The following is a 12,061-nucleotide window of genomic DNA, read 5'->3' as shown; positions in this document are numbered from 1 at the left end:
CTAGTTCTAGCTTTTTGTTAATTAACTGGAGATAAGAGTCTCAAAGATTTTGATGCCTGGGCTGGCTTCAGACTGTGATCTTCAGATCTCAGCCTTCTGAGTAGCTAAGATTACAGGCTTGAGTCACAGTGCCTGACATAAACTTAATCTTAACTTTAACTAGTTTCTTCTAAAAATCTCATTTAAGAAAGCTATCTGAAGGATGTGCAAAAATTTATGAAAAAAGATGTTCTCTGTGATGCAATTTTTTGTCAGTTGTGGGCTTTAACTCAGGACCTGGCTCTGTCCTGACAATTTTGCTCAAGGCTAGTGTTCTATCATGATTAGCAACATTTCCACTTCTGGTTTTTGAGTGGTTAATTGCACAGGGACTTCTCTAGTCTGGCTGGCTTCAAACCATAATCCTCAGATCTCTGCCTCCTAAGTACCTAGGATTACAGGTGAGTTACTGGCACCCAGCCATGTGGCACTATATATACTTTTTTTTTTATCATGAAGGACTTTAAGCACATAAAAATAGGCTAGTAAAATGAACCCCTATATAGTCATTACTTTGGTACAACAATTTATCATTACCTTTGCTCCAATGAGTACAAATACAAAGCATCAGAAATATATTGTATGGTGGTTAAAGAGCATCCTTCAAAAATGTATGTTCATGGCCAGGAGTTTGGCCTAGTGCTAAGAGTACTAGCCTAGCATGCACGAAGACCTGGGCCTGGGTTTAATTTCTTGGAAGTTGAAAAATTAAAAATTAAAAAGCTGGATGTGGTGCTGTAGCTCAAGTGGTAGAGCTCTAGCTTTGAGAAAGCCCAAGGACAGTGCTCAGGCCCTGAGTTCAAGACCCAGGACTGGGGAAAAATTACATTTATATATATATATATATATATATATATATATATATAAATTCAGGTACTGAAACCTGGGACTCATAAATATGATCTTAGAAACAGTCACTGCAAATATTAAAGGTCACATAGGGTAGAAGGACCCTCTATCAAGATGACTGGTGTTACATTGCATCATAAGAAGAATGTTATGAGAAATCTGGCCTCCTGAACTCAATGTCCATTTACAAATAATAATATCAGGGCCTTGGAAAAAAGGAAATAAAAGTTTCTTAATTCTGCCAGGCAAAAATGAAGACTTCAAGCATACTTATCTCAGAAAGAAGCACTGTCCTATAGAGAGGTGAATAGGATGGTTTTATAGAAAAGTCCAGGAACATAGGCTTGACTCCAGGCTGGATGGTGGCCTTGGGTCCACTTATTTCTTGATGTTCTGGCATGAGTCTCCAGAGTTGTATTTCATCCTGTCCCAAATGTTCTTTCACTCCCACAGTCAGCCAGATAAAGAATGTAGTGACCTTGCGTGGAGCTGTAAAGACATTCCTGAATTCCCTCACTTGGGATGGTGGTGGTGGAAGTATGAAAACTCATATGAGAGTAAGAAAGGAAAGGAAAAAGCTGTCTTTTAAAAGCTCTGTAACTGAAAGCATCTTCAGCTAAAACTACAGTTGTGGCATGTGTAGGTGTCTGAAGACAGATACACACAAGGGAGGCAGATGTAAAGACACATAGGGAGGACGCCATGTGACTGGACTGGCACTATGGCACAGTAAGCCAAGAAAGGCTGAAGTACTGGAAGCTAAGAAACAAGCCCTGGGACAGATTTTTTCCCTCAGAGCCTATAGTAGCAACCAACCCTACCAACACTTTTGATACTGAATTTCAAGCCTCAAGAACTATGCAAAGAGGGCCTGGAGTGTGGCCTAGTGGTAGAGTACTTGCCTAGCATGCACGAAGACCTGGATTCAATTCCTCAGTACCACATACATAGAAAAAGCCAGAAGTGGTGCTGTGGATCAAGGGCTACAGCTCTAGCCTTGAGAAAGCTCAAGGACAGTGCTCAGGCCCTGAGTTCAAGCTCGGGGACTGGCAAAAAATAAATGAATAAAATAAAAAAAGAACTATACAAAGATATATTTCTTTTACTTAAGTCACTAAGTCTATGTTACTGAGATCTGATGGGCACTTTATTAGATACTGCAGAGACACAATGCATTATCAGTTAAATTTTCACGTGTTGCCCAGCCTTGATTACTATGTATACTGAAGGCAGTTTTTCACATCCTCCATGGCAGCCAGCACTGGGGACTAATGAAAGCAGTGTCTTTACCCAAAATGTTGAAGTAAACATAAAAGCCAAAAGAGTTTGACACAAATCCTTTTAATAACGTATTTCTTTGAAAATTTCATATTGAAATAAATATATTGTGAAGAGTCATGTAAGAACATTCTGTTATAGTTACTATGAAAGGGATGAGACTACTATTCCCTCTGCCGAAATGCTATGCACAGATGCAAAGTGATCGAAGGCTGACACAATAATGAACCTCAAGTAAGTGGCATAGCCATCGCGGGCCTGTAGGGGAAAAAAATCAATAAAATGCTTAGAGTTAACTGTTAAAAAGCAGCTAGTAGAAGAAGGGTTTGATGAAGACTATTATTCTAAACATATATATCAATGTATAAGATAAAATATTTTCAGAAGACGAGCCAGCCACATAGAACAGCTGTTCTGGTGTTCATTCACAATCTTGGTCTTGGATGCCAGTCTTGGTCTTATAAAAAAGAGCAAGAGGCATGCATGAAGACTTGGGTTCGATTCCTCAGTACCATATACACAGAAAAAGCCAGAAGTGATGCTATGGCTCAAGTGGTAGATCTCTAGCCTAGAGAAAGACCAAGGACATTACTCAGCCATTGAGCGTAAGCCTGGGAGCCACCCCCCCCAAAAAAAAAGAAATATTAACTTCCTCTCAATCTTCAATGAGTCCTGAAATAAACGTTCACCAATCAAAGCCACTATGTAAAAATGCAAAAAAAGCAGAAAGATAGAACTATTAGTGTTATAGTCATAGTCACTGAGTAAATTTAGTGGGAGAAAGGGAATTCATACAATTCAGAAACTTGGGGCTGGGAGTTTGGCCTAGTGGTAGAGTGCTTGCCTAGCATGCATGAAGACCCAGGTTTGATTCCTTGGTACCACAAACATAGAAAAAGCCCAAAGTGGTGTTGTGGCTCAAGTGGTAGAGCTCTATCCTTGAGAAAACCCAAGGATAGTGCTCAGACTCTGAGTTCTAGCCCCAGGACTGGCAAAAAAAAAAAAAGAATTCAGAAACATGTGTAGAGGCCGGGAGTTTGGCCTAGTGGAAGAGTGCTTGCCTAGCATGCACGAAGACCTGGATTCGATTCCTTGGTACCACATACTTAGAAAAAGCCAGAAGTGGTGCTGAGACTCAAGTGGTAGAGCTCTAGCCTTGAGAAAAAGCCAAGGACAGTGCTCTGGCCCTGAGCTTAAGCCCAGGACTGGCAAAAAAAAAAAAAAAAAAAAAAAAAAAAGAAACATGTATAGAATCTTTCCAAATATTGATTTCCTAGCAATTCCTAGAAAGACATGCAGCAGTAAACTTAATGGGTAGGTACATCAACTCTCATTTAAAGAGACCTTAGTTAAACATTGCCATCTTAAAAAATATACATATTCAATCAGTTCCCTTTTCTGTATCTGTGTAAAACTAGGACGTGACAAACTGTTCCGGTCAGAACAGCTTCCTCATCAAAGGCCATTCATCCCACTTGACATGCAAAGCCCAGTGGAATGTAGTAGAAAAACGCTGGTCTTCTTTCCACTTCATCTCCCTTTGGCTTTTTTGTTGCTGATCCCATGCTCTAGTTCCCTTTATCTGAATCTCCCTTGTCATTTTATGCTTAAATTAACACCCAGTTTTGACATCTCAACCTTTTTGTGTGTGTGTGTGTGGGGGGTCCCTAACCTGAAAGGCCTACTGAATAAAGAAAGGCAAACAAGTACTTCCAAACAAATGAATAAGCAACTTTAAACAGAAAACAAATAAATGAAATCTGTTTTACCCTTGGAGGCACACTCTCCACTTTAGCTAAGAATGTTATTGGTAATAACCTATCTAATGGTTGATTAGATACAGAGCCTACAGTATTGTTTATTCATTCTGGAGGGTAATGTTAAAATCTAAATGAATTGTGCTTGACAAAGAAAATATTCAGTCCTGCAAGTAAAATTACTTACCACAATTTCTTCATTCTGAAGCTGTCCCTCTGTGTGTACTAAATCTAAAATAGAAATTTAACAGAGATAAGGTGAGTTCAAGTCCCAGTACCAGCACAAAAAATAATAGTCTATTTTAACCTTGGAATTACTTTCTCTCACTCCTACTCTCACCACTCCTCCCCTTGGTCCTCTTCCTTTTCTTCTTTGAGACTATGTATTGCAACATAGTCTAGAATGATCTGAAACTTATTGTGTGGCTCAGGCTGGCTTTGAATTTCAATTCTCTAACCTTCCTCCTAGAACTGAGATTACAGGTGTGTACCATTACACCCAGCTATATACATGTTTTCCTTTTTAATTGAATATATATTGTGTTGGCTGTCCTGTAAAATTGTACGTGCTATTGTCATCTTACCTCTTCACAGTTCATTTAATTATATCCTCTATCCTCTGCATTCCTTATATATTGGAAATTAAAGATAAGGTTTGATTACATTCATCAGCTATCTGGTGCCCTTTGGTTATCTTATTCCTCATGAATAATAAATCAGCTGGAAATGTGTTAATGAGCTAGGCTTGCTGACTGATAGACATCAAAAGAGTGACGAGACATGAACTAGCTTTATCAGTATCCAAAGAGAACCAGACAATTTCTTTAAGGCAAGTCCTTCAGTCACCCACCTGGGCTTACACTGTTGTTGGCTGTCATGAAATAGCAAAGTACAGGAAGAAGTCTGGAGTTCCCACTGTTCATATGGAAGCCTCCACTTAAAATGCTCTGTGTCTCTTCATTCTTTCTACTACACCTGATTTCCTGAGTCCTGAGCCTCAACACTCACAGTTCCTACTCACTGAGTGGGGGAGGAGGTCTGTGGGTGAAAGGAGAGTTCACCTAGCTTTGTGGGATAGAATCCCACCACTCTTGATAGAGATGGTCAAGTAATCGCGCATGTTTTCTGGCTCTTTTTTATCTGTTGCCTTCATGTTCTACGCCTTTCTGGAAAACTGGCTTATGTCTAATCCATTTAGCTATAGAAGTTGCTGCTTTCCCTCTATCAAAATCAAAATATATAAGGCTCTCATATTTGCATTTGTTACCTCTTTTCTGTTTAATCTTTTTTTTTTTTTTGCCAGTCCCAGGCCTTGAACTCAGGGCCTGAGCACTGTCCTTGGGCCTTCTCAAGGCTAGAGATCTGAGCCCTTGAGTCACAGCACCACTTTGGGTTTTATTCTATGTACAGGGTACCAAGGAATTGAACCCAGGTCTTTGTGCATGCTAGGCAAGCACTCCACCAGTAGGCCAAACTTCTGGCCCTCTTTTGTATTCTTTTACTATTATTTTCATGATTTGGGAAAGAAAGGAGATATACAAGCAATATTTTTATGTTTAACTAGAGTCTGCCAATTCTATGGATGCTATTTCCATAATACTACTAATCAGGAAGGAGGAAAGAAACTAATATTTGTTATTTGTCATATTTGATCACAAAAGCCTTAAATGTAAGTTTCAATTCAATTTTCTTGATAAGAATTCTAAAATTCAGAAAAATGAAGTAACACGCCAGCCTGAGTTTTTAAGGCCCTAACAGTGTCACAAGAGTCATTAGTCACCTTTAATTCACCAAGATGCAGCTCGCTGAGTAACACAAGCAGAGAACAACTCGCTTGCCTATGCTCACAGCGAGGCTCTGAAGCAAGCACATACCTTTCTCGACCCATAGCTCAAAACCAGCTGGCTCTTTAGATGTGCTCTTTTCAATCCTCAGGGTCTGCACTATCATCAATAAGCAAAATAAACCAAGTATTAATTAGCTGATTCTCTGCCTTCCGTCTGAGTCTACCACTCATTCGTGGGTCTACACAGAGGACAAGGAATTCATGTCCAGGAAGTACACACACTGTTTCTATTCAAATCCCTGAGATAAAATGTTGTTGTATAATAACAATCTTACCAGTGTTTGGGGTCATAAAACACAACATTAGCAGTGGTTTTGTGTATGTGTATGGTACTAGGGTTTGAACTCAGGGCATTATACTTAATAGGCCCAAGTGAGTCACCCCCAACTCTTTTTGCTTTAGTTACTTTTTGGATAAACTCTTGTTTTTGCCTGAGTCCCACATCAGATTGTAATCTTCCTACCTATGCTTCAGCATAGCTGGAATTACAGCCACATTCCACCACACTCATCTATTGAGATGGGTCTAACTTTTTTTTTTGGTGGGTCATGGGGCTTGGACTCTGGGCCTGGGCACTGTCCCTAAGCTCTTCAGCTCAAGGCTACCACCCTACCCTTGAGCCAAGCCCCACTTCCCATTTTCTAAAGGTTAATTAGAGATAAGAGTCTCAAGTCCTTTTGTGATCTGGCTGGCTTTGAACCTTGATCCTCAGATCTCAGCCTCCTGAGTAGCTAGGATTACAGGTATGAGTCACCGCACCCATCTGGAACTTTTTACCCAGGTGGCCTGAACTGCAATCCTCCCAATCTCTACCTTCCAAGTAGCTGAGATTATAGGCATGCCTAGGCCAGTAGTATGTTTTTTAATTTAGTTATCCAGAATGTTTTACATGCTGGTAACTATAATGCTATTGGTGATTTCGGTCATCAACCTTAATAGAGAGCCTGCCATGAGTCAGGCATAGTTACTCATTCACTTTTAACTATATTTACTCTACAGATGAGAACACAGGCTTACAGAAGCCAGGAAGGGTATCCAAAGAGGCAAGGAAAGGAAGTAGCAGAAGTGAAATTCACACTGACTGCAGAGCCTCTGTGATTAATGACACTGGGACATCTGCCTGCAGTTCAGTTATCTTCCTTTTATACTCGATTCTTTCTTTTTTTTTTTTTGCCATTCCTGGGCCTTGAACTCAGGACCTGAGCACTGTCCTTGGGTTTTTCCAAGGCTAGAGCTCTATTACTTGAACCACAGCAACACTTTTGGCTTTTTTCTATGTATGTGGTAGAGAGGAATTGAACCCAGATCTTTGTGCATCCTAGGCAAGCACTCTACCACTAGGCCAAACTCCCAGCCCTGTGGACTATAATTTTATAAGAAGAGCTACCAATAACAGTTGTACCCATCTACAGTGTACTGTCACCTGCCATCATTTTGTTTTGATACACTATCCTAAAATAAACAGAAAGAGGAGTCAGGCATAGTTGTGCATGCCTGTAATCTCAGCAGTCAGGAAAGCAAAGGTAAGAGGATGGCAAGTTCAAGGCCAGCCTTAATTGCCTAGCAAGCCTCTATCCAAGAAAAGCAAACAAACAAACAATAAACAAATACAGACTCTATTGGGATGATGTTATAGTGGGAGATTCTACTCCTAATCTCCAGAAAAAATGTCCTAAGAATCAAAGCTATCTGAAGTGATTAATCACTATTGATTTTTCAGCAAGGATTTGAGAGAGAACAACAGGCCAAATGAATCTAACATAAAGTTGTCAGGAACCTGGTGTACTGGTTTCTTATGCTCATAATGGGACATTTTGCCAAACACTTTCATATAGTAAATTGCATGGAAATTATTATGTGTCTTGGAAGGGTTTCAACTTCAAGTTTCAGAGAGGCTAATTGTGCTGAAGGAAGTTAACCCATAAGCCCCACCCTCCTATTCCAGCAATAAAACTGGATTCCAAGCTATAAAGAAAACCTAATGTTGTGCCAAAAGTTTACAGATGTGTCCTCTGTCTATGGGTTCATTATAGAACAGTAAAAATCAATGTATGGTTTGCTTACCTAAGTAACTTTGAATTATAAGCTTTTCAATCTTAACATGTTTGTGAAAACAAATAATGAACTCCTGGGGAAACATTCCTGTGGTGGTCCAAAATGTTTCTGGATTCCTATCATTAATTATAATAAAAAAGAAAAAGGAACAGACAAATATAAAAGTTTAGTCATAAAATTCAAATGAGTATTAGAAAATGATTATTCATATTTGCGATCCCTTTCTGTCAGTTCTTCCAGGTTCTTTCCAACTTAATATCATTAGAACTATTTTTTTTACTACTACCACAGAGTCTCTTCTAAGACACAGGAAATGAATCTCTGTCACTCATCTCTAAAAGCTTTCAGTGGTCCCTTACTGCCTATAAACCCACACTCCTCAGTAAAGCACTGAGGCTGTATTCTGGTTTCATCCTTAAAGTATACTGATTCCCATCACTGTAGTCACAGGAGACCACTCCAATTTCTGCAAACAAGTCACGCAGTCTAATGCTTTTCTACCTTAGTTAATGACATTCTCTTGACCCTTATAAAAGTTTACTCACTGTTTGGTCCAATCTTTCTTCCAGGAATCAGAACCACTTCCTCTCTCCTTTGCTCTAGTCTCATTCTCAGTATCCACCCAAACACTGATCCCTGGGTTCTTTAGGGCTCCTTGCAAGATGCTGAGCCCTCAGAGCCCGTTCTTATTCTTCTGTCCCTATTGTAATAGTTGACCTATACTACGTGAATGATATTTTCTGGAAAAAAATAAAACATGTAGTCAGTTTTATGTCGTGTGTGTGTGTGTGTGTGTGTGTGTGTGTGTATATACTATGTATATATAAATTTGTGTATACACATAGATATAGGAGACATATATTTACTATATTTACTATACCATACCCGCACAATACACTATACAACAGAGTTGTTTTCATCTTCTTTTTTCTTTTGTGCCAGTCTTGGGCCACAAACTTTGGGCCTAGACACTGTCCCTGAGCTCCTTTTTGCTTAAGATTAGCGCTCTACCACTTGAGTCATAGTGTACTTATGGCTTTTTCTGTGATTAATTGGAGGTAAGAATCTCAAGAACTTTCCTTCAGTGGCTAGCTTTGAACTACGATCCTCAGATCTCATGCTCCTGAGTAGTTAGAATTACTCTGCTAATTATATTCCTAGATCCTCAGTCTATTTTTCCTTAATTTTATTTTGAGACAAATTTGCTAAACTGCCTTGAATTTGTAACCCTCCTGCTTTATCCTTTCAAGTAGTTGAGATTGCAGGAATACACTGCCATACCATACTCTTACTTTTTCTCTTGATTCTTTTTTTTTCCCTAGTGTAGTAATTCTTTTCCTCTTTTTCATTGGTATGGTAAATACAGAAGTCAAGATTAAACAAATATCTTTTTTTTTAAATCTTATTTCTGAGGAAATTGGAAGTTTGCAACAGGGCTTTAAAATCTCACTGTTCATTAGGAGTAAATTTATAGTGTAGTTTTCTCCAAGTTACTTAGATTTAGATAAACCAATATGTGAGCAGAAAATAAGTTTCAATATTTGCTATATAAAGTCTATAAGTATTTTTATCCATATTTATGTATGGATTAAAAGTCTTCAGTATATTCCATTCAATTTTCACAAAAGTAACTACCTTTATTCTGTATGGTTTTCTGTACAATGAGTTTTTGTTTAATCTAAAAAATGTTATATTCTTATTCATTAATATGGACCAATAAAGCCTCAAATATTATCTGCTACATATGATAAACTCCAATAATCTATAAACATATTCCCTTGAGAGATAAGTACCAAAGAATACAAATTAATTGATCTTGCCTTAGAAAATAATTTATCTAGGGCTGGGAGTGTGACCTAGTGTTAAAGAGTGCTTGCCTAGAATAATGAAGCCCTGGGTTTCTCAGTACCACATACACAGAAAAAGCTGGAAGTGGTGCTGTGTCTCAAGGGGTAGAGACCTAGCCTTGAGGAAAGCCCAAGGACAGTGCTCAGGCACCAAGTCCAAGCCCCAAGACTGGGAAAAAAAAAGATTTATCACCAACTACACAAGATTGTTTTTGGAAAGATTATGTTCCAAATGAAGAACTTAAGGCATATCTCTATAGGATGTACACATCCTCACAGCTGCTCCCACAACCAAGTCAGAATAGGACAGATAACTACTACTTGATTTCGAGGAAATAGAAACAAAAAAGAATGAAGAAATGCAAGCAAAAGCAGATTTTTTTTGCCAGTTCTGGAGCTTGAATTCAGGGCCTTGTCACTGTCCTTGAGCTTTCCCAAGGCTAGCACTCTTCTACTTGAGCCACATCACCCGCTGCTTCTGGCTTTTTCTGTGTATGTGATACCAAGTAATCAAATCCAGGGCTTTGTGCACGTTAGGCATGCACTCTATCACTAGGTTAAACTCCCATTCCAAGCAAATATTTATGTATGTATGTATGTATGTATGTATTTATAGTCCTGGGGCTTGAACTCAGGACCTGGGCACTATCCCTGAGCCTCACTATGCTCACACTTGTAATCCTAGCTACTCAGGAGGCTGAGACCTGAGGATCAAGGTTCAAAGCCAGCTGGGCATAAAAGGACCTGAGGCTCACCCAGGCTGAGTTCAAGCCCCATGACCCACAAAAAATAAAACAAAACAAAAAGAAAAATAAAAATCATAAGGAGATAAGAAGCCAAGAATTAAACAATGCAGGAGGATATTGAAAAGTAAAACATTCAGTTTAGCAAACAAGTTCCTAAGATCAGCATTGAAATAAGCAGATAGGCCTATTTATTTCCAAGAAAAAACTGAAGTAAAACTAAACCACATGTTAAAATTTACACTTCCATAAAATGAAGCTGTTGTTTGTGTTTTTGACTCATTAAGCTACTATTTATTTTATTTTATTTCTTTTTTTTGATGGTCCTTGGACTTGAACTCTGGGCCTCTGTGCTGTCCCTGACCTCTTCAGCTCAAGGCTCTACCTAACTCCTTGAGCCACACCACTTCCTTATTTTTTGTGTGTGTGTGTGCCAATCCTGGGACTTGAACTCAGGGCCTGGGCAATGTCTTTGAGTTTTCTCAAGGCTAGTGCTCTACTACTTGAGCCATATCACTACTTTTAGCTTTTTCTATATATGTGATACAGAGGAATAGAACCCATTGCTCTCAAGGCAAGCACTCTACCACTAGGCCACACTCCTGGACCCCTATTTTTTTTTTTAAAGACAAACAGAAAACCTCACTATTGTGAGACCAAGTGTAGTGGCATAGGTTTGCAATCACAGCTATTCTGGAGGCAAAAACTAGAGAATCATGATTTGAAGTTAGCCTGGGCAAAAAAATCAGGAAACCGGCAGCACAAGCTTGTAAATCACAACTATGCAGCAGGCAAAGTTAGGATGATTTTAGCCTGAGGTTGGCCAGAAAAAATATCTGAGACCCTATCTACAAAATAGTAATAGCAAAAAGGGCTAGAAAAGAAAAAAAAGAAAAACAATATTAGAAAGCCAGGTATGGTGGCCCATGCCTCTAATCTTAGCACTTGAGAGATTGAGGAAAGCAGACTTATGAGTTCAAGATTAGTGTAGGCTGTGCCATGAGAGTTGGTCACATGCAATGACCTGGGTTCCATTACACAATCCATCTAAAAACAAAAACAGTTACAGCAACAAAAGAACTCCCCTCAAAATCCAAGAAAAGAAATAAAATAGAGAGTGAACATATGCAGTCCTAGATTCAGTATATACTATGTGGAAAATGAACTATGCATCTTGTGGCTCGGGACCAGAGGGGGAAGCTAAGGGAAAGTGCAGGAAGGGTAATATTATACTCATTACCTGACTTATGAAATGGTAACCCTTCTCTACAACACCTTAAAAATAACAATAAAATTATATTTGAGAACAAAACAAGCCGGATGTAGTGGCTCACGCCTTCAATCCTAGTTACTCAGGAGGCTGAGATCTGAAGATTGTGGTTCAAAGCCAGCCTGAGCAGTAAGACTGTGAGACTCTTATCTCCAATTAATCACCAGAAAATCAAAAGTGGCACTGTGGCTCCAAGGGTAATGGAGTAGCCTTGAGCTGAAGAGCTTAGGGACAGTGTCCAGGCCCAGAGTTCATGCCCCACAACCAACAAGAAGGAAAAAAAAGAACAAGACAAAACAAAACAAAAATCAAAAACAACTTGTAGTGGCTAGAAAGATGTAGCTCAGTAGTAGAGCAGTTGACTTGTCATGTGCTGG

The 12,061-nt window shown here is 39.1% G+C and overlaps 1 protein-coding gene across 4 annotated transcripts in view; it reads right to left on the bottom strand.

Annotated features, from left to right (window-relative positions):
• Nucleotides 1-12,061, bottom strand: part of Ift25 (intraflagellar transport 25) — a 40,978-nt gene that overhangs the window by 16,685 nt on the left and 12,232 nt on the right. For 3 of the 4 annotated variants that reach the window (XM_090334788.1, XM_090334789.1, XM_090334790.1), the window contains exons 4-6: nucleotides 7,834-7,940; nucleotides 5,798-5,866; nucleotides 4,111-4,154 (exon numbers count right to left, since the gene is read on the bottom strand). In XM_090334788.1, coding sequence (XP_090190914.1) covers nucleotides 4,111-4,154; nucleotides 5,798-5,866; nucleotides 7,834-7,940 — 220 coding nt within the window. Of the gene's footprint in view, nucleotides 1-2,213; nucleotides 2,425-4,110; nucleotides 4,155-5,797; nucleotides 5,867-7,833; nucleotides 7,941-12,061 lie in introns of those variants that run through there. The other variant, XM_090334791.1, reaches the window with a different exon arrangement.

This window comes from Megascapheus bottae, chromosome 6, assembly GCF_031878675.1.
Source record: "Megascapheus bottae isolate mThoBot1 chromosome 6, mThoBot2.hap1, whole genome shotgun sequence".
Lineage (NCBI taxonomy): Eukaryota > Metazoa > Chordata > Mammalia > Rodentia > Geomyidae > Megascapheus > Megascapheus bottae.
Note: the sequence above shows the minus strand (reverse complement) of the source record. Positions and strands in the feature narration are given on the sequence as shown.